This window comes from Chiloscyllium plagiosum, chromosome 18 (genome assembly GCF_004010195.1).
Source record: "Chiloscyllium plagiosum isolate BGI_BamShark_2017 chromosome 18, ASM401019v2, whole genome shotgun sequence".
In the NCBI taxonomy this organism is placed as follows: Eukaryota; Metazoa; Chordata; class Chondrichthyes; order Orectolobiformes; family Hemiscylliidae; genus Chiloscyllium; species Chiloscyllium plagiosum.
This window is the reverse complement of record NC_057727.1, coordinates 67,729,695-67,752,968: the sequence shown is the minus strand read 5'-3', so window position 1 is coordinate 67,752,968 and position 23,274 is coordinate 67,729,695. Positions and strand designations below refer to the sequence as shown.

General features: G+C 42.3%; 2 protein-coding genes and 1 long non-coding RNA gene across 4 annotated transcripts in view; 2 read left to right on the top strand and 1 right to left on the bottom strand.

Annotated features, from left to right (window-relative positions):
• tatdn2 (TatD DNase domain containing 2) overlaps positions 1 to 9,445 on the top strand; it is a 37,160-nt gene extending 27,715 nt beyond the window's left edge. The window contains exons 6-7 of one of the 2 annotated variants that reach the window (XM_043708535.1): positions 1,952 to 2,135; positions 8,931 to 9,445. In XM_043708535.1, coding sequence (XP_043564470.1) covers positions 1,952 to 2,135; positions 8,931 to 9,071 — 325 coding nt within the window. In that variant the 3' untranslated portion in view covers positions 9,072 to 9,445. Of the gene's footprint in view, positions 1 to 1,951; positions 2,136 to 2,956; positions 3,059 to 8,930 lie in introns of those variants that run through there. The other variant, XM_043708536.1, reaches the window with a different exon arrangement.
• Positions 9,446 to 11,040: 1,595 nt separating this feature from the next.
• LOC122559161 lies at positions 11,041 to 21,441 on the bottom strand. The gene is made up of 3 exons (XR_006314353.1): positions 21,233 to 21,441; positions 14,252 to 14,381; positions 11,041 to 11,174 (listed from the first exon to the last, which is right to left on the bottom strand). It is a non-coding gene; the product is annotated as an uncharacterized LOC122559161 (long non-coding RNA).
• The window catches only part of ccdc174 (coiled-coil domain containing 174), a 38,798-nt gene continuing 30,137 nt past the window's right edge, over positions 14,614 to 23,274 (top strand). Inside the window, exon 1 of the mRNA XM_043708529.1 lies at positions 14,614 to 14,763. Coding sequence (XP_043564464.1) covers positions 14,722 to 14,763 — 42 coding nt within the window. The 5' untranslated portion in view covers positions 14,614 to 14,721. The remainder of the gene's footprint in view (positions 14,764 to 23,274) is intronic.

Genomic DNA, 23,274 nt, shown 5'->3' with positions numbered 1-23,274 from the left:
AAACAATTGGTAACAATTCAAAACATTCATGAAACTAATACTTGGAAAAGTAGACTTCCTTATGAGGAAGGTTGGACATGGTAGGCTTGTATCCATTGGAATTTAGAAAATTAAGTGGTCACTTAATTGAAACATTCCAGATCGCAAAGGGTATTGATGAGGTGGATGTGGAAAAAAGTTTCATCATAGGAATAGGCATAGAACTGTACAGCATGGAAACAGACTCTTCGGTCCAACTCGTCCATGCCAACCAGACATCCTAAATGAATCAAGTCCCATTTCCCAGCATTTAGCTCATATACCTCTAAACCTTGCCTATTCATATACCCATCCAAATGCCTTTTAAAATCTTGTCTGAATCCAACACTAGGAATGTTATTTAAGCATAAGTGTTGCCCATTTAAGATTTTTTTTCTTCTTAGAGGTTCAGGAGTCTTTGGAACACTGTTTCCACTGCCTTTTGAGGAAGAGTTTGTAAATATTTTTAAGGTTCATGGATTCTTAGTAAGCAAGGTACTGAAACGTTATTGGAGCTAGGTGGGAATGCAGAGTAATGATCAGCTCTTGATTTTGGAGATTCTGAATACTGTAAAGAAACAATTGCTTGTTTCAGTAGTGAGGACATCCTCTGCAAAGGAAATCCAAAGGTTAAAACATCCTTCAGATTAAAGGGACCTATAGACCTCTTGCTGTCAGACTCAGAGACAATCATACAGCCAGAAAACAATCTTCCAGTTCGGAGGAGGACACATTCCAGGAAAACAAGAAAACCTCCAGACATTTGTGTTTAAGTCTGGACTTAAGGGTGCTGGGATAAATTAACTATTAGATACACATCTAATATGAAAAATGTAGCTTGTGACGGTATGTATATGGGTATTAAAGGGTTAATATTGATTGGCATAAGCACTACCTGCTATGATGACCTATGGTCTTGAAGGAATGAGACCTAATAATTGATCCTTCTCAAAGCTTCTATCAATGTTCTATCATCTATCAATGTAATCCAAACTATTTGCTAACGTGCAGTATATATCATCTTGGCATCTACAAAATACTTCTCTACTTAGATCAGGAAACGATTTATATCTACCACATTCAACTTAGTTGTTTCCTAAACCTTCAAGTTGTCTCCACAGTTATCCTCTATCATACGCAGCAGCTCAAACACCAGAATGAGCTGGTATGCCCATACAACTTACCATAGGTGAGTTTGGGTTGCAGCAGCACCAAAGCAAGCTCAAGGGACCACAACTTGTCTTTCACTTGGGTCATTTACATCATCTTGGTTTTGGCTTCAGCAATTTCAGGCTGTAAACCCAGCCACATTTGTTTCATTTCTCTTTTCTAGTATTGATGATCTTAGTTTTTTTTTGTCTGGTAGTGTTCATGATTCTACCATTTACTGTTTCTTGAAACATTTTTCTATCCGTATGGGTCACTTGGATCACCCTTTTGCACCTAATTTGTACTATATCCTCATTCCTGATGAAGGGCTTATGTCCGAAACGTTGATTCTCCAACTCCTCAGATGCTGCTTGACCTGCTGTGCTTTTCCAGCACCCCACACTCGACTCAGTACTATCATCCACCCAATCCACCCAATCTCAAACCTTCTGTTCTTTTTCAGCTGAGTAATTCCAGTAGCACTTGTTTGTATTTGGAGAACAACACTCTGGACCTGGGATCACCTGACTAAACAGCAACACAGAAAGGTTTCTTCATATTACAATAAAGTAAAAGTCCTGTAAAGTCATTGAGATTGATCAGAACCAATTGTTTTTATTTTATTTCTTCACAGGTGTAATTTGGCCATCTGTTCCCATTGTCAATATTGCTGGTTTCTAGAAGATAAGAGTGAACTGACTGACTTCCTGTCAGTAAGTGCTTAATAAAACCAAAAGAACATGCATATTTTAATTGATTTGAATTTTGATCTTTCACTCTGCAGGCATTGCTTTACAGGCCGATATGAAGTGATTGAACCATTTCTACAGGAATTTTCTAATTTGTCAGTTGGATTCACAGCCCTGTTAACTTACCCAACTGCTGTTATGGCCAGAGAAGCAGTAAAAAGAATCCCTATAGAGAGGATTGTCGTGGAAACTGACGCACCATATTTCTTACCAAGAGGGGTATGTTCTGTTAATCATAATAATCTTAACGTATAATAATTCAAGAGGATGAGGAATTTAGAATGTAATTGTAAATCATAATCTGTTAGTTGTGTGAAATCTAGGGTTGATTGTAAAACGAGCAAAATGCAGAAAAGCATTATGTTGCTTGTGGTATTAAAGATGATTACAATATTGAACAACAACTGTTTCCAGCAGCTGTGTTTTTTTTTTGACATTGGCTTCATTATTTCCAGTGATTTATTCAGAGTAAACTTCATAATGCATTATGACAATCTGGCTAAAAATGGTCCACTGTGAAAAGGAAAACTGCTATAATTTTTTTCCCAAACTTTTTTGATGCCAGTCAGAATTCCATTTTTGTGCCTGCACCATAAAATGACTCTACAACTAGGTAGAGATTGTTCAAAAGGACATTTCATATCAGGATGGTTTGAGTACCAAAGCTAAAATAGTGATTGTGGTAACCCATTAGCTGCATGTTCATCTGTTGAGAACTGACTTTTGCGATTGAGTCTAGTTTCATATTTGTCACTAAAACTATTGCCCCTACAATCTTAAATTTTCCTGCCTTAAGCTTAATTAGAGTGGAAATGGTAAGTAGCAGGGACCCCATTGACTGCCTGATTAAATGTCCCACCAAACTCACGCAGGCAAGGCCATTAAATTCCACCCTGTTTGTTCCTGTTACTGTCAGAATGCTTTTTGGATAATAGCACCCTTATTTGTTAGGTGCACAACAAGTATTATTTAGCTCTAGCAAAAAACTTAGTGTTGAAAATGTTGCTCAAGCATGAATTGTCAATCACATTTTGTTCCAGAAAGTAGTGCAGAATATTACCAGTGATGGAGTTGAACTTTGAGAGGAACTAGAGAACTTTAAATGCTCTTCCACTAGAACTGAAATGAATGGGCTGAACCTTGGATTCTTTTCAGTAAGTGTGAATTGCATCAAGCTTTTAGGAGGGAATTGTAGCACAAAGCTGAGTAAGTTTTCTCTGATCCTATCAAACTCAATACCTATCCCACCCCTTCAGTCACATTTTGTCTGATTCTAGCCCCATGTTAACATACCATTCCCAGAACAATGTGCCATTGTTGGGGTCACCCAGAATTGATCAGTATCCCTTGTGTGTACACCATTTTTAAAAGCCAATTGTGCACCCATACAAGCACTGTCAATCCAGAGTTGCTCTGCTTAGTTTCTGACACCTGCCGCAGATGTGGTAGACACGCAGAGGCATTAACAGCCTTTGTTGAGTGCAGGATCCTGCCAGAGGTTCTGCCAGTTGGATATCACAAACATGGGATGTCCCTTTTTCTTTTTCACTGACTACTTCCATTCCTCCAGTATAAGTGTTACTACCTTCTCTCCAATATCTCTTTCTGCTACTGTACTCACATCCCAAAGGCTCATGCTCTACCACACTTGTTATTGCTTGCAATAGCTTCCCACACTCACTCTCACCCAAGTTAACCCTTAACACCCTGAATGCCTTCTGCACTGACTGCTCACTTGTTTGGGATGCCTCCCACTTATACCAAAAGTCACAGCTGCCTCATCCACTTTCACCTTTCTTAATATGTCTCTCAATCTGTGTAAAACAACCTAGAGAACAAAGAATCCATATAGGTGGTTGATTATCTGATGTTTGGCACTTCTCTTGGGAGGGGGAGGATGTGTGCCCAGACAGAAAGTAAGACGGACAGGTTAGGATGATGATATGCCGGGAAGAGAAAAAAGTGATAATGTGGACAATGAGTAAGTAAAAATAGGTTTGCAGTGCTTGAAAGCATTCTCGGATACAACTGTGGCAGGCAGATCGGAGAGGATGAGGTTTAGTATGCTTTGTGCTCTTGGTTCCCTCACCACCTGCTACACACCCAGTCTAACAGCTATGTCCTTTGTGATGCAACCAGCGCATTCAGTCATGCTACCTAGCCACTCTTGAGGGATTTCAAAGTCCACCACCAAAGCATCTTTTGTGCCCTTGTCACCTCCTGTTTCCACTGTTATTGAACAGGGAGGAGGACCGGTTCATCAACCGAGGGAGGATGGTACATAGTAATTGGCAGGAGGTTTCCTTGCCCATGTTTAACCTGATGCCATGAGGCTTCACTGGGTTCCAGAATCCGTGTTGAGTCGTCCCAGGGCAACGCCCTTCCAACTATATATACTGTGCTGCCTTGGGTCTGTCTTGCTGGTGGGACAGGATATACAGAGGGCGGATGTTGATGTCTGGGACATTCTGTAAGGAATGATTCTTGGGAATGACTGTCAGGCAGTTCCTTGACTAGCCTGTGAGCTCTCCCAATTTTGGCACTAGACCCCCAATGTTAAAGATACTTTGCAGGGTTGAGGTGGCTGTTTTTCCTATTGTTGATGCAAGGTGGTCTGTCCATACAATTTGAGACTTTTGTAGCAGTTGATACAACTGACTGACTGACTTGCTAGGCTGTTTCAGAGGGCAGTTGACATTCAACTACATAATTGTGATGAGTGTGATGTAGGCCAGACTGTGAGGATGGCAGATTTCCTTCTTTGAAAGAAATTAGTGAACCAAATGGGATTCTGACAATAGACAATTGTTTTGTGGTCATGGTTACTTTATTACTTTATTAATTCCAGATATTTTTATTGAATTCTAGTTTGACTATCTGTTGTGGTGGGATTCAAACCAGAGTCGCCTGCACATTAGCTGATTTTTTTTTTGGATTAATGACATTGCTGACTTGCTGATCTGGCAAGTTTGTTTAGATGTTTTGTGGAATGTCAATGCATGCCTCTGTTTGGCTTGTCCTCTGATGGATGTGTTATCCCAATCTAATTGGTGTTCTACATTGTCCATGTGTATGGATACAAATGATAGCTGGTCATGTCTCTTGGTGGCTAGTTGGTGTTCGTGTACTATGGCTAACTTCTTCCTGTTTGCCCTATGTAGTGCTTTTGGCAGTCTTTACATGGTATTTTGTATATAATGTTGGTCCTGTTGGTTGTGTATGGGATCCTTATACTTGTTAGGACAAGCCAAACAGACATGTATGGGAATTCCTGCAAGCCTGGCACTCAATTTGGAACTCCATGAACAAACAGGTAGAGTTGGACCCCATATAGCCACTAAAACAGAACCAGCAGCAAAACTGGAAATGACACCACCAACTCCAGCAGACCCAGACACTCATAGCAAGCAGGATGGAACAATACTTCACAGGCACACTGACATCTAGCATGGTGACAAAAACTCCTGCGAACAAACTTACCAGCTTAGTGAGCAAGTCAACAACCTCATCCACAATCTGAGCTACAAATCTTCTCGAATACTTTGAACACCTATTGGCGGACCATGCTCACACGTGCCTGATGATGGGAAACCAATGCCAACTGACAGTGAGGTACCTGTGAATATCTCCACTTCCTGCATGAATGCCTCAAAATGAGTATGACCAGACTACTAAACACAAGCCACCTCTCGGCACCCTACAAGTGTAGAAAGTAGCGGAACAAAATGGCTGCAGAATGCTATGGGTAATGGTTAACAAAGCCCACAACTGCCTCCACAAATATGAAAGGGAAATTGCAAAAAGCTTTGGATACAAACTGTGTACCAACCATGAATACCAAGTGGACAACTCTATCTACTCTGCTGAAGAATTCCTCAACAACCAATTCCCCTTTCTGGACGTAGTGGTCTAATGCAAGGCCAATGAGGAACCCCAGACCAGCGTATACAGGAAGGGTACCCACATAGACCAAGTGCACAACTACAACAACAAGCATCCCATCACCCATAAGCTGAGCTGCATCAGAATATTCGTCCATCAAGCCATAATACACTGCAGCACCCTGGAGATATGCAAAGCAGAAGAAGAACACCTACACAACATCTTCAGGAACAATAGATACTCAAACTATCATCTGCCATTACCTACATGACAGATCATAACAGGAAGACACAACACATCCAGACACACTGGCTATGCTGCCATACATTAAGGACCTATCCAAAATGACCACCAGACTACTGACTCCTGGGTATCATTGGTAGCCCACAAACCAATTACCACACTACGACAGCTGGTGACAAGTATCCCATATGCACAATGAATAGGACCAACATTAAATACAAAATGCCATGTAAAGTCTGCTGAAAGCACTACCTCGGGCCAACAGGAAGGAAGTTAGCCACCAGAGTACACTAACACCAACTAGCCACCAAGAGACATAACCATACACATGGACACCAATTTGATTGGTTTGTCCTAGGATGGATGTGTTTCCCAAAACAGGCGTGCATGGGAATTCATGGAAGTCAGGCACTTAACCCAGAACTTCATTAACAAGCATGTAGAGTTGGACTCCATGTACCAACCATGAAGAAACCGAACCGGCAACAAAACCGGAAATGACGACTCCAACCCCATCAGACCCAGACACACCAAGTGGGACAGAACACCAACGCTTCATCAGAGGCGCACTGATGTTACCTAGAATGGTGACGAAATGTCTGCTAACAAACTTACCAGCTCAGTGAGCAAGTCAACAACCTCATCTACAACCTGACCTACAAATCTTCTAGAATATTCTGGATTAATAGTCTAACAATAATATCTATTGGCCATTGTTTCAATTTCTCAATGCCTATTGTGTTTAGATTGGTGTGATTAAGATGGGAAGCTGAACATTAATGAAGTGAATTGGGCTCTTAAGGCAAATTATAAATATCTTAATTGGCAACTCGCTGGTCCCTTGCGAGAAACTTGCCTTGGCACTCGGCCAAAGCATAAAATGCAGGGAAATCCTACCAAGTTGGGTGAGGTCTCACTAAGCTCTTGTTCAATTCTTCCATAACTTTTATTGCCAATGTTGCTGCAATCCCAAAAATTCTCCCCAAAGCCTCCAAATGGTTATTAAATGGTATAATGAGGTAAAATTATGAAACGTGATTTCCACAAGTTAGTTAACAAGTGATTTAAATTAAAATCATCAGACAAGGTTAGAAAAGCATTACTTGTGTTGATTCTAACAACAAATTTGTTTTTTTTTAAATCTGACCATTTTAAAAAGGAATTTGGACATATCTATTTAAAGTATTGTATGCATGAATTAGACGAGACACATTAATAAAATCACATGTTTCTTGAGTATTCATTTAAAATTGGATCATTTTGTTCAGAGTGCCATTTGAAGTGGCACAATAGTGAACTATAGTCAACCATTTACATTTCTTCTTGCATTATTTTTCTGAAGGTCCTTATGTGCTGTTTTGTATTGTGATTTACCTTTTTGAGCATTCAGCCCATACAAGTTGAGAATTAAACATTGGTCTTCCTAGTCTTTAGGGCTGTTTTGCATCATTTGTGAGTCTGTTCACAAATAAGCTCTGAAACTGATTGTTTGACCATGCTGTGTTAAGTTACAGAACCCAAGTGAATAGTAAGCATTACACGTACAAATGATCCTATGTGTTTCCCCATCTATCCTAAGCTGCCCTGTGTGCTGTTAATAATCTGGATAGGGACTTTTAGAATCAGAGCAACTTGATCTGACTTTTCTGATGTTGGACAGTCACATTCCTGGAAGATGGAGAAAGGAGGAATATTTTTCTTCTTCTTATGACAGAGTCAAACCCCCTCTGCTAATTAAAACCAAAACACCCGAAAAAAGCTCACCTCTCCTTGTAATCTGCTAAAAGTGAGAGTGAGTGAAACAAAATTTCTGATTTCCACCATTTAAAGATATAATTTAACTTTAACAGTGAACACTAAATAAAACTATTAACAAACCTGAGCCACCTTTTTTCTTAACTTGGGGCGGCACGGTGGCTCAATGGTTAGCAATGCAGCCTCACAGCACCAGGATCCCAGGTTCGATTCCAGCCTCTGGTGCCTGTCTGTGTGGAGTTTGCACATTCTCCCTATGTCTGCGTGGGTTTCCTCCGGGTGCTCTGGTTTCCTCCCACAGTCCAAAGATGTGCAGGTTAGGTGAATTGACCATGCTAAATTGCCCGTAGTATTAGGTTAAAGGGGTAAATGTAGGGGTATGGGTGGGTTGCGCTTTGGCGGGTCGGTGTGGACTTGTTGGGCCGAAGGGCCTGTTTCCACACTTAAGTAATCTAATCTAATCTAATCACTCTGACCCCAGCTCTATTAAGATGTTCAAACAACACAATTAGTAAACATTAAATCAACTTAATATCAAAGTCCATACAGTCTCTTGTGCTATCTTCATTCCAATTATGCAGTCTTCTCCCAAGATTATCAACTTGTTTTCTCTGCAAATGTCTTTGTATAAAATTTATTGGTACCTTTTCAATAGATGCCTTCTGAGAATTTTGTTTTGAGAGCAGGTTGCTTATTTCTTCAGATGGCAGTTGGCTCTCCAGTTGAATGGGCAGTTAGCTCTCTCTAATTTTCAAAATGCCTTTTTTATACCCCCAACATCATACCCTCTCACTGGTCTGATGCCAATACAATAAAATTCCATTTGATTTTGGTATCTTGGCCATAATTTAAATTAATTGATTAAATTTAAATCCAGTTGCCTTAACCTCAAAACATAACCCCAAGCTGATTGTACATATCACCAATTCTCGGCACACTCTGTACCTGTCAACTAATCACAGACCATGTGCTGTCACGATTTCAGTTCAGAAAAGGGACCTCTCTTAAAGTGACCTTAATGCTTTTGATTTTGTAACATTAATGAACTAAACTTTTCATACTTTTTTGAATGGATGTTTTGTCTATATAAGTAGATAGATTAAAATAAAAATTATTTGTTTGTACCTTTTTCAGATTTCCAAGAGGGTTTGTTGCTATTCCCATCCAGGACTTGCCTTATATACACTAATGGAAATTGCCAAGCAGAAAGTTATGAAACTATCTACAGTTCTTTCCATAGTGAGAAAAAATACCCAAGATATATATGGAATATAAGCAAGGCACCAAACTTAATCCCATTTTAATTGCTTTTTAAACTGTGTTCCATAATGAATGAACTTATCCCAGCTTGGAATGATATTTTTCAGCTTGCATTGTGTGTAAAACTAACTGAATTCACATTTTTGAGTATGATTTCTTATCAACTTTGAATATTGGATGTTGCAACATTAATTTGTGGTGATTCACTAAATGTAAAAGATGATGGGTCTTAAATTTGAGTATGGATTTTTCACCTTTGCAAGCCAAGATTTTAAATATTGATAAGATGAGTGGTAAATACTAACACTAATAGCTCAATATTTGTTTCTAGCTATGACTTTTTTTTCCCTTGACTGTGAATTAAAAATTGCAACTCTTTAAAAATCAAATTCTGCTTTCTCTCCATTTTATTTGAAGAATAGAGTTCTGAGGAGACATGGCATGCTGGAGCTCAATGTGCTATGTAGTCTACCTGTAAAGAGTGATTAGCACTTATCACCGTTCAGTGACCACCCCAATAATGTACATGAACTTGTTCAGACCAATGTCTCATGTCATCTAAGATCAAGACAAGATTCCACACACATTAACTGGCTACAAAACTGGTTCCCAGAAGTTCAAAATGATTGTGTTTTAGCATCAAATGCTGAAGTTTCATAGAACATATTTTGCAGCTCACTTGTACAAATAATCTGGATGTGAAGATAGGTATGGTTAGTAAGTTTGCAGATGTGTGTAAGCCATTAAAGGGCAGGACAGATTTGAGAGAAACCAGTCAAGCATAAATAGGGGCATAGAGCACAAGGTTAAGGAGGTTGTGTTGCACTTGTCGAAGGCACTAGCTAGAAAATTGCATCTATTCCTGTGCTCACTTTAGGAAGATTGTGGAAGTAATAGAGTGTGTGGTAAAGGTTTAAGGGTGGTTTTAGGGATGAGGAATTTCATTTATGAAGTTGAGTGGAAAAGTTTGGACTGTTTCGGAGAGATGAGGGGATCTGCTTGTCCAAAGTTCTCATGATTCTGAATACTTCATTGTGAATAAGGAGAAAATGTTCCTACTTGTAAAATGTTCCTACTGAGAATGAGAGCGTGAAAATTTAAAATCATTAATAAAAGGTGCAGTGATAGGAATCAGCTCACTGACTATCAATTTTGAGTTCTGTTTAGGTCAAAACTGAAGTCAATGGGAATCGGACAAAACTCTCCACTGATTTGGAGTCATACCTTGTACAAAGCTGTGATTGTTCAAGGTTAGTCATGTCAGCCCTTGGACCTCCTCCAAGTAGTATCCTGGACTCAACCACATTCAGCTGTATGAAATTTACAAACCGGGACGTTTGTACAATTGTACAATCTCCCGTACTATTCGTGACTCTCATATTGAAGTGTTCTGTGTCCAATTGCAGCGAGACTTCAACAACCTCCATGGATTGGCAAGTAACATTGAAATCACATAACTGGAAGGAGAAAATTCAACCATCATCTCTTGACATTTGATGGCCTTGATGGTCAATGGTATTGCCATTATTGAATGAGCCACAATCAACATCCTGACCGTTACCCTGGTCCAGAAACTGAACCAGACTTGCCCTTATTTATAATAGGTACAAGGAATTATGAGGTGAGTAACTCACTTCCTGATTCCCTAATGCCTGACTGCAATCCACAAGACAGGAGAGTGATGGAATACTCTCTATTTGCCTGGCTGAGTGTGGCTCCAACAATGTTCTTGGCTCAACATCCAAAAGCAACCTTGATTTGCATCTCGTCAAGCACTTTCAACTTAAACTCCCTTCATTAGTTACTCATAGTAGCAGTACTGTTAACCAACTACATTATGCACACAGCAACTTCCCAAAGCTCCTCTGCTAGCACCTCCCAAACTTTTCACCTCTGCCACCCAGAAGATCAATAGGAACAACGATACATGGACATTTCTCTCCTTGACACACATCATCCTGAATTGGAAATACTTTACCGGTCCTTCAGTGTCATTGGGTCAAAATCCTGGATCTCCCTTAGCAACAACCTCTCCAAAAGAACTGTAGCAGATCAAGAAGGCAATTACCATGCCTTCTCCAGGGCTTTGGGAGGGGTCATAAATGCTGTTTTAGATTCCTGTGAATAAATGTATGGAAAATAATTTTAAGTTATGAAGCTGTTTAAAAGTAGATTCAAAAATAAATTTTGAAAGAAATGGCTATGCAGACATGTAAAGGAGAAAGTAAAATAATGGAAAAGAAGAAACAGTGGAAAAATAGATGTAATTAAGCTTAGAGAAAGCTGGAGATGCATGCTAGAAGAAGCGATTTATAAATGAGGATAAGTATTTTGAATTCCACACATTCAAGATGGTAAATCACTGGAGGTGGCTGAGATGAGATGATAGAGAAACAGGAGCTAGGCCTAATCACTTGACTAAAAGTAAATCACTTTCCTTCAAGTATTAAACTAACCTCATCATTGAAAAAGTAAGATGATTAATTGGGTGGTCCTTAAATGACTACTAATAAGAATGATACTTGGAATGGGTAGCTCACTGATTACAACAGTATTCCTTCATCTTGGCAGTCTGTATTAGAACTTGTCTCGAGGTGATTGATGAAAGTTTTCTTTCTTGCTCACAATCCCAACATGTTTCATTTATCATGTGTTAGAGACCAGCAACTTGTTAGAGATAGCAAGAAAAATATAACTACTCTAAAGTAAAAGATGCTTGGGAAAACTACCATCACAATCAATAGAAACAAAGTGATTAGAGTTATTAAAATATATTTAGATCTGCAGATATTTAGATGTCCAAAGATGTGCTGGTTAGATGGATTGGCTGTACTAAATTGTCTCATAGAGTCTAGGGATGCGTAGGCCAGGTGGATTAGCCATGGTAAATGCGGGTATGGGGATAGGATTGGCGAGGGTGGGGGGGGCTGGATCTGAATGGGATACTCTATGGATGGTGGGTGCAGACTCAATAGGCTGAATGGCCTCTTTCTGCACTGTAGGGATTCTATTATTCTGGATTCTCACCCCACAGTTATGTACTTGAGGAGCAAGAATTTGAGCTTTCTTGTATTCTGCTAGACTTTAATATTGCTGGAGGATTATAGGTAATTGAAAAGTCACTGAAGTCGTGTGGCTATGTACTGGAAAGCATGTGGTAGGTGCATGGTAGAGATTATTTTTAATTTGGCACATACTATATCTGACCTAGAAGTGTTCAATTCTGATGCCATTTTGAAAGCATTCCATTTTTAAATACCTTTCATCCCAAGTGCAAATGTTTAATTAAACAAAAATGCTACCATTTTGATTCTGAATAATGGTGTAAGTTATTTTAAAAGCTTGACTGCCATAGAGGAAGTTCACAAACAGTTTAAAAATGCATGATACCGTTTTTGGAATGTTCGAAAGATTAGCAGATCTGCAATCACAATGTGATTGTTGATCTCACGGTGGCTTAGTGATTAACACTGCTGCTTCACACTGCCAGGGACCCGGGTTCAACTCCCATCTCAGGCGACTGTCTGTGTGGAGTTTGTACATTCTCCCCGTGTCTGCGTGGGTTTCCTCCGGGTGCTCCAATTTCCTCCCACAGTCCAAAGATGTGTATGTTAGATGCATTGGCCATGCTAAATTGTCCGTAGTGTTAGGTGCATTTATCAGGGGTAAATGTAGGGGAATGGGTCTGGCTGGATTGCTCTTCGGAGGGTCGGTGTGGACTGGTTGGGCCGAAGGTCCTATTTCCACACTAGGGAATCTAATCTATTGATCAATGTACTTATATTTATCTTACCCATATGTGTGTGAGGTTGTTGCTATTTAATTCAATTGATTTGCGCTGGGCAGGATTTATATACCTTTAATGGTAAGGTCTTGGGGAGTGTTTCTGAACACAGAGAACTTGAAGTGCATTTCATAGTTTATTGGAAGTGGAGGAACAGGTAGATAGGATAGTGAAGAAGGCATTTGGTACGCTTGCCTTTATTGATCAATGCATAGGATTTGGGAGGTCATCTTGTGCCTGTACAGGCCACTTGTTAGGCCACTTTTGGACTACTGTGTGCAATTCTGGTCTGCCTGCTATAGGAAGGATGTTGTGAAACCTGAAAGGGTTCAGGAAAGATTTACAAAGGTTTAGGGTGTAGCAGGAGACAACCGCTTCGCTTCACTTGGAGGTCACCACTGATGATGTTACCTAGCCAGGTAATGAAACATCTGGATATCAAACCTACAGCTCAACCTCACCCTAAACCTCAACCTGAGCTACAAACCTTGCAAAAATTTACAAAGGTGTTGCCAAGACTGGAGTATTTAGTGATAGGGAGAGGCTGAATAGGCGAGGGCTTTTGTCCCTGGACTGTCTGAGGCTGAGGGGTGATCTTATAGAGGTTTATAAAATCATGAGGGGCATAGATAGGGTAAATAGACAGATCTTTTCCCTGGGGTGGGGAGTCCAAAACGAGAGGGCATAGGTTTAAGGTGAGAGGGGAAAGATTTAAAAGGGACCTAAGAGGTGACTTTTTCATGCAGAGGGTGGTGCATGCATGAAATGAGCTACCAGAGGAAGTGGTGGAGGCTTGTACAATTACAACATTTAAAAGGCATCTGGATGGGTATATGAATAAGAAGGGTTTAGAGGGATATGGGCCAAATGCTGGCAAATGGGACAAGACTAATATAGCATATCTGGTCGGTATGGACGAGTTGGACCGCAGGGTCTGTTTCTGTGCTGCTTATCTCCATGACTCGAAGTTGCTCTTTTAAGCTGCAGTTGGGCCCAATGGCCTTTGTACGATTTGAAGAGCTGTTCTTCGCACCTGGAGCTTTTGGTAGAGCACTACAAGAGTGAAGCTGTTTCCTTAAAAATAGGCCTTGACATACAGACAAAAGTGAGGACTGCAGATGCTGGAAACCAGAGTTTAGATTAGAGTGGTGCTGGAAAAGCACAGCCGGTCAGACAGCATCCAAGAAGCAGGAAAATTGATGTTTCGGACAAAAGTCCTTCGTCAGGAATCATACAGTTTGACATACATTGGCCCTATTGTTTAATTTACAGAGTGTCCTTACACCAATAGCTTGATTTCCCAGACATCTTATGGCGCAGGAGATCATTCAGGCCATTATTCCTGTAGCAGCTCATTAAATAAGCACTGTTTTTTTGCACGTTATTTTTATCCAAATGAACATTCACTAACCTCCTGACCAGTTATTCTGCCACGAGCAACAGGAGGACGTATCTCTAATAGCCATTTAATAGATGGGCAACAACTATTCACAGTGTGCCAATCTTTAGCAAAGAAGATTAGGAGCTGGCAATCTGCCATCCTGGGGAGGAAAAAAAAAGTCATTGCAGCAGAGCATCTCAAAGTAGTTATGAATTATTTAGATTAGATTAGATTCCACACTGTAAGTAATCTAATCTATCACAAACTGATCAATTGGAATGATTGACATGTAGGTTGGGTTCACTGGCAGGGGGAAGCATGCTGTGACCTCATCAAGATGGCGGACCGGACAACCCAGCCTCTGCCCGGGTGCCCAAGCCCTCAATAGACCTTACTAATATGGCCGCCGAATGTAGCCTTTACCTCACTAAGATGGCGGCTGGACTTGCAGCGTTTAATGTTTGTTCAGAGCTGTCGGAATTAAATTGACCTTTATCAACATGGATAAGAAAAAGAAAACGTTCGATGTGACGGCAGCGTCGGTGAGTGTCGAAGGTTGTAGATAAAGACTTCCTGTGTTGTGAGTGTGGAGAGGCAGGCTCCATGTTAGTCCCCGGCCTACCTGGCAGCTGGGCCTGCTGTCCACGTCCATTCACTGGGCAGTCGGGGAGCGCTGGGCAGTCAGGGAGTAGGGAACAGGGAGCACTGGGCAGTCGGGGAGCAGGGAGCACTGGGCAGTCGGGGAGTAGGGAACACTGGGCAGTCGGGGAGTAGGGAACAGGGAGCACTGGGCAGTCGGGGAGCAGGGAGCACTGGGCAGTCGGGGAGCGGGGAGCAGGGAGCACTGGTCAGTCGGGGAGCACTGGGCAGTCGGGGAGCAGGGAGCACTGGGCAGTCGGGGAGCAGGGAGCACTGGACAGTCGGGGAGCACTGGGCAGTTGGGGAGCAGGGAGCACTGGGCAGTCGGGGAGTGGGGAGCACTGGTCAGTCGGGGAGCGGGGAGCACTGGGCAGTCGGGGAGCGGGGAGCATGGAGCACTGGGCAGTTGGGGAGCTGGGAGCACTGGGCAGTTGGGGAGCTGGGAGCACTGGGCAGTCGGGGAGAACAGAGCAATGAGCAGTCGGGGAGCAGGGAGCACTGGGCAGTCAGGGGGTTGGGTGCACGGAGCACTGGGCAGTCGGGGAGCGGGGAGCAGGTAGCACTGGGCAGTTAGGGGGCGGGGTGCGCGGAGCATCGGGCTGTCGGGGAACAGGTAGCACTGGGCAGTCAGGGAGCTGGGTGCACGGAGCACTGGGCAGTCGGGGAGCAGGTAGCACTGGGCAGTCGGGGCGGGGTGCGCGGAGCACTGGGCAGTCGGGGAGCAGGGAGCACTGGGCAGTCGGGGAGCAGGGAGCACTGGGCAGTCGGGGAACGGGGAGCAGGGAGCACTGGGCAGTCAGGGTGCGGGGAGCCCTGGGCAGTCGGGGAGCAGGGAGCACTGGGCAGTCGGGGAGCAGGGAGCACTGGGCAGTCGGGGAGCGGGGAGCAGGGAGCACTGGGCAGTCGGGGAGCAGGGAGCACTGGGCAGTCAGGGAGCAGGTGGCAGGGGGATCGCTGTCTGTTGAAGTGCTTCGGATCTAATTAGCAGCTTTCTGTGGGGGGGTTCGCACGGAATTAAAAACAAACACATCTCAAGTATTTCCTAATCCCTGCATGATCCAAAATACTTCATAAACTAGAGGCTGCCCACAACACGAATGTTTGCAACAAAAGCAGTTATGGCTGGAGAAACTCAGCAGGTCTGATAGTATCTGTGGGAGTGAAACAAAGTCCATTGGCCTTTCTTTAGAACTAGACCCGCTGAGTTTCTCCAGCCATTTCTTTTTGTTTCAGGTTTCCAGCATCCGGAGGTCTTTGTTTTATGTTACTGCTTGAACCCTTATTTGTCCCATTGTCTTTCCCTGTCCTTTGTGCTTACTGATTTACATTAGCTCTCGGTCTGACAAAACTTCCATTTTTAAATTCTCATCCTTAAATTCTTGTCCTTTCCTGCCTCTACAATCTGCTCTTACTGTCTGAGAAATCTATCTACCTCTAATTCTGGCCTTTCTACATCCTTATCTTGTCTTCACTGCCTCTCCCCCCAATACTAGAGGTCATACCTTCAACCCCTGGGTCGTAAACTCTGTAATGCCGCCACTGAACAACCTCTCCCTCTCCTCTGTCAAAACCGTCTTAAGAGTTACATCAGTAGCCAATTTTTTAATCTGTCCAAATGGCCTGGATTTTGTGGTCAGCATCAAACAAACTATGAATTGAATTGAATTTATTGTCATGTGTACTGAGACACAGTGAAAAGTTTTGTCTTGCAAGCAAAACAGGCAGATCACAGAGTTAACTAACATAGATAAGTAAATAATAGGTAAACAGCAGCAAAACAACAACATATGTACAGGCGAATGCTAAGAGTTTGTGAGTCTATTCAGTATTCTAACAACAGTAAGGTAGAAACTGTTTCAAAACCGGCTGGTGTGTGTGTGTTCAGGCTTCTGTACCTTCTTCCCAATGGTAGACGTTGTAGAAAAGTATTGCCAGGGTGGGATGGATCTTTGAGAATGCTGGTGGTCTTTCCTGGATAGTAGGCTTGGTAGATGGATTCTGTAGATGGGAGGTTGGCCTTTGTGATTGTCCGGGCTACTCTCTGTAACCGTCTCCAATCTTGAATGGTACAGTGGCCGTACCAGGTAGTGATACATCCAGACAGAATACTCTCGATGGCACACCTATGAAAGTTGGCAAGGGTATTCGCTTTCATGCCAAATTTTCTCGGCTGCCTGAGGAGGAAGAGACATTGTTGGGCCTTTGTAACCAGTGCATCCACATGAAGAGTCCAGGAAAGCTTGTTGTGGATGACCACTCCCAGGAGCTTGACACTGTCCACTCGTTCCACCTCTGCGCTGTTAATGTGTAGGAGGGCATGAGTAACATCCCGGCGAAAGTCAGTAATGAGTTCCTTGGTTTTGCCGGTATTGAGAGCCAGGTTGTTCTCAGTGCACCATTTTTCCAGATCTTCCATCTCCTGACTGTAGTCTGTTTCGTTGCCTTCTGAGATTTGACCAATTATGGTGGTGTCATCAGCGACCTTGTAAATGGCATTAGTCTGGAAATTGGCAATGCAGTCATGGGTGTACAGTGAGTACAGTCGGGGACTGATACGCACCCCTGGGCGGGTGGTCCAGTGTTGAGTGTTAGTGAGGATGAAATATTGACTCCAATCTTCACTGATTGTGGCCTGTGGAAGAATCATTCAATATTCTTTAAAGATTACAAGGAGACGCAGAAAATGCCTCACGAAGTTAAACTTTAATTTGCAAAGAAAAGCTGTGACAATCAGCCAATGGCTTCCTAATTGCTCACAAGTCCTTTATCTCATTACAGATTATGCAGTTGTTGTTCCCGCGTTTATTGGATAACATTAGCATAACCAATCATACTGGCTTGCTTTGTCTTTCTAAACTAATCATTGTCTGCCACACTGATTTCCTAAATTATGCTTAACCTATCACAGTGTGCTACCATTATCTGTTACTGGAGCTCTGTAATATGATCCCGGACACGCATTACAGCACTAAGTTAATGACATAACTGCCAGAGTAACTTCCATACCTGTGGGTCAGGAAACTGAGGATCCAGTTGCAGAGAATGGGGTTTAGTCCGAGATCACTAAGTTTAGTAATCAGACTCCAGGGGATAATAGTGTTGAAGGCTGAAGTGTAATCAATGAGCAGGATTCTTACGTAGCTTCTTAGTGTCATGATGTTCTAGGGAGGAGTGAAGAGCAAATGATATGGATTCTGACGTGGATCGGTTGGTACGATAGGCAAATTGGAGTTGGTCAAGAGTAGTGGGGAGTCTGGAGTTGATTAATGCCATGACCAGCCTTTCAAAGCACTTTATGACCATCCAAATTAGGGCCATTGGGTGGTAGTCATTGAGACATGCTGCATGAGCCTTCTTAGGTACAGGGATGAGGTTGGCCCTCTTAAAACAGGCAGGGACAACGGCCTGCTGCAGGGAGAGGTTGAAGATATCTTGAGAAGACCTCTGCCAGTTGATCTGCGCGTGCTCTGAGTGCACGCCTCGTACTCCGTCTGGTCCCATCACTTTCCTGGATGCACGTGAAGGAAAACTGATCTGCCTTCTGATGTAGTGACTGTTGGGATAGGTTCGTCAGTACTTGTCAGAATAGGTATTACTTCTCCGCCGAAATTCTGCTCAAAGCAAGCATAGAAGGCATTGAGACGATCTGAGAGGGATGTGTCTTCGTCTGCTATCTTGCACTGTCTGTTTTTAGAACCTGTGATATCATTCAGTCCTTGCCATAGCCGCCCGGTGTCTGTCTGGGTCTCTAGTTTGGATCGGTATTGGTCCTTGGCTGTCTTAATGGCTCTGCGAACGTCATACTGGGATCCCTTATATTTGAGTGGGTCTCCTGATCTGAAGGCCTCACGCCTGGTTTTTAGCAGGTTCTGTACCTCCTGATTCATCCAGGGTTTCCTGTTGAGGAACACCCAGATTGACTTCCTCAGTATGCAGCCCTCCACACACTTACTGATAAAGTCTGTGATGGTGGTGGCCTACTCGTCCAAGGTACCTGTGGACTGTTTGAACACAGCTCCAATCAGCCAATTCCAGACAGCACTAGAGTTGATCCTCTGCCTCCTCCGACCTGTATCCGCGAGGGGGGTCTCCTGCTTGTGCTTTTGACTGTAAGCCGGGAGAAGAAGCTCGGCATTGCGGAAATTAGGGCGGGGGATGGAGCGGTAGGCATCATTCCCAGTGGTGTAGCAGTGGTCTAAAATGTTTGGGCTCCTGGTGGGGCAGGTAATGTTCTGGTGGTACTTGGGCAACACCTTCCTTAGATTGCATTATTAGTTATGTATCGCCTACAGTTTTATTATAGGCTCTTGAGTGGCAAGTGGAACCTTACAATAGGAGTCGATGCAATGCCCTTTAGAGATGGTTCCGTGACCTGCATGACCAGGGCAAGCAACTGCTTGTCTCTTCCAGCAGATTGAAGAATTCTTAGAGATATAAAGCATGAATCAGGTTTTGTAAGTTACAGTATTAAATCTATATATAGTAAGTAAATACAGTGGAGAAGGAAACCAGGATAAAATTAAAGGGAAGTGATGAGAGACAAAAAAATGTAATTTTGGTAATTAAAATCTGAAAGAATAATAGTCCATAGTTTGTGTAAAAATAGATTTTCAGTGTTGGAGAAATTATTTGGAAGTAATACACATCCTTTCTCCTTTCAACCTGTCTGCAACCTTTGATAAGATTGACCCCACTATCTTGTTCCAATGGTTTTCTCTTATTATCCAGTGGGTGGGAGTACTCAATTGCTTCCATTCTTATGTATTTAATCATAGCCAGGGAATCACCTGCAATGGCTTCTCTATCAACTCCTGCTCAGTTATGCCCTAAAAATCGAGCCTTGGTCCTTCACTATTTCTCATTATATTCTGTCTCCAGGCAACATCATCTGAAGATGTGATGTCAAGTTGCACATATTTGCTAATGATACAAAGCTCAACCTTTTCATAATCCGTTTATTGTGTTAGGTTATTGTCTCACATTCAATATCAAATGAGCAGAGCATTCCTCCATTTAAATCTCGGGAAGACTAAAATGATTATTTTTCGTCTCTTGCTGCTGACTCCATTCCTCTCCCTTATAACTATCCAAGTCTGAAATAGACTGTTTGTGATCTTGGTGTCAAGTTTGACGAACTCCCCACATACGTTCGAGACACCACCCACGCCCTCCACCTCCTCCAAGACTTCCGTTTGACTCCAGATTTAATGTCTGACCTTCTGTCTGCTGCTACAGTTAGGTCACCTGTTTGAATGTCCATAATACTGCCTGCCCCTGTATCTGCCTCGGTTTATCAATTACTGCAATTCTTGTTCATCCCTTTATTACATCCAGATTGGACTATTCCAATGTGCTTCTAACTAACTTCCAAGGTCCTGCCGTTCGTAAACTTGAGGTTCCTGTGTCATGAGTTGTGCCAATCTTTTGTTCAACCATGACCCCTGTACTTGCTCACTTAAGTTGACTTCAGATTGACAGTGCCTTGATTTTAAAATTTCCAAACTTGTTTTCTCTCCAGGACTTTGCTTTCTACCTAGTTCTGTAACCTCCTCGAGCTCAGAGCCCACCTAATATCTGCACTGTTCTAATTCTTGCCTCCTTGTGCGTACCTGATTTTGATTGCTCCAATATTGGTGGCCATGCCTGGACTTGCACAGACACAAGGCTCTGGAATTTCCTCCCTACACTTCTCTGTCTCTCCCTCTTCTTCCTCTTTTAAGATAATCGTTAAAACCTGTTTCTTTGACCTAATTTTAGGTCATCCACCCCATAGCACTTTTTGTGGAATGAAGTGTCTGGATTGGTAGAATGGGTACAGAACAGAAGGAGGCCAATGAGCCTGTCATTACTGTTCGAGAGTGCCACTTAGCTAATGCCATTCCTCATAGTCTTATGAATCCTTTCCTTTCTCCCACGATGTTTGAAACCTGTAATCCAGCCGCCTTCATTGGACTCTCCGACAATGCAAAAACCAAAATAACTGGGGATGCTATAAATCAGAAATGAAACAGAAATTGCTGGAAAAGTTCAGCAGGTCTGACAGCATCTGTGGAGAGAAATCAGAGGAAGGGTCACCGGATCCGAAACGTTAACTCTGATTTCTCTTCGCAGATGCTGCTGAGCTTTTCCAGCAACTTCTGTTTTGTCTCTGATGATGCACACCACTTAATGTCATTTTGTTTTCCCCAGCATGTCACCTTTAGCTCTTTTACCAATCCCTTAAATCGGTACCTTCTGATTCCTAACACTTTCATCAAAGGGGACAGCTTTTCATCTATTCTGTCAAGACCTCTCATGATTTTGAACATCTGTTTTCAGATTTTTATGTTAAAAGCAGTATAAAAATATAAATTGTTAAGAATTAGGACTTACCACACCAGTCAACATTCATTTGCAGTTCAGTAAACATTTTTTGGGATATTCTTTGAGTATTTAGTGGGTGTGTGCCATAGCCTTTCCCTGTTTAAGTGAATGGATGTGTTGAGGCCTGTGGAGGAGCAGGAAGATTTGCACATCAGCTCTCTGATTTCCGGCCATGATATAGTGGTTGAACTAATTTTTTTTTTCCTCATGGGAAGAAACACTATGACTGAGCTACTACTGTTGCAAATTCAGCCTTCGGCTTTCCTGATTGTTATCCAGTGAACTGGAAAGTCTGTGTGTGTGACTGTACAAGCTTAGGCTTAGCTGTGATGCCTCTGACAGTTGAATAGGTTATAGCTGGTCATTGTTTCAACGTGTGCACACAAGTTTCGACTTGTGCACTATAACAAAGTGCTAATAGAGTGGTTTTACCTACCATCAAATAATACTTCTGTGAGGTGGTTGCAACTAGTAAAATGCACATGTTATTCTTTGTAAAGAGAATATCTTTGTATTGGCCTTTTTTACACCAACTAACATTGATTTCTCTGAGCAAGATTATTAACTGGGGCACTACAACCCTTAATTGTTGATAGCTGTCTAGTTTGAAAAAACATAAAAGCAGTTTTTCTAAGATGGATAAAATGCATTTGTGGTTTGATTTTTGACGTCATTTCCTTGGTCCATAAATACCATTATAATGAGAACTCCTCCAGCAGTGGGCAGCTGTCATTTTCAATTGTATCGCACTACTTTCCATAATTCTCAAATTGTCACATTTGGCAAACATCTTCCAGGCCTTCAGTGTTACACTTGTCAGTGAGAGCACAATTGTGACGATCTGAATTAAATAGAATAACAGTCCAGAACAGAGAACTGACCAACTTGTTGGTTTAAATTTCAGGTTGCAAGTTGCGAGGTTTCCTCAAACCACCATTGAGCAGTAAAGCAAAATGAGTAAAAGCAAGATTGAACATAACTGGAGAGCTTAGTTCAGTCAGCTTACTGTCACTGATGGGAAAGGTTCTGGAATGTTGCCTTTATTTTCTCATAGGATATGGGCTTACTGGCAAACTCTGCATTCATTGTCGATCCTCAATTACCCTTACTGAATGGCTTGCTAAACCACTTCAGAGTCAGCCACATTGCTGTGGGTCTGCTATCATATAAAGGCCAGACAAGGTGGTAAGGATGGCAGATTTTCTTCTCTAAATGGCCATCATTGAACTAGATGGGTTTCTGCACAATCAGCGAAACGTGTCCCATTGACACTGACATAGAATACCAGCAGTGCAGAAACAGGCCATTTGGTCCCACAAGTCCACACTCCGAAGAGTGTCCCACCCAGACCCATTCCCTTATCCTATTACTCTACATTTCCTCTGACTAATGCACCTAACCGGCACATCCCTGAACACTATGGGCAATTCAGCATGGTCAGTCCTCCTAATCTGCACATCTTTGGATTGTGGGAGGAAACCCACGCAGACGCTGGGAGAATATGCAAACTCCACACACACACACAGTCACCAAGGCTGGAATCAAACCCGGTTCTCTGGCGCTGTGAGGCAGCATTGTTAACCATTGAGCCACCGTGTCACCCCCACGGTCACGGTCTCCATCACTAAGATTTGTTTAATATTCCAGGTTTATTGGCTGAACTTAAATTCCAGTAGCAGCTGTGGTGGAATTTGAACCTACATCTCCAGAACATTTGATTTTGCCATTAAAATGCTTGTTCAGTGACATTACCTCCCCGCCCACTGTCTCCTGATTTTCATATGTTCAACGGTGTTATGAAACATGTCAAGACAGAAAATTTGACATTTTATTTTTAGGCAGGCTGTTATCTATTTAGCTACACATTACCTAATTTCACCCTCATCTTTGTCATGAGTCTATCATGAGGTACCTTATCAAAGGCCCTTTGAAAATAATCATGTGACATTTACTGAATTGCCCTTGTCTATTCTTCAACCAGATAACGGAAAAAATTCTGTCAGGCTAGTTAACTGTGGCTTTGAAGGGTTGAGTTGTCTTAAAAATAAAAA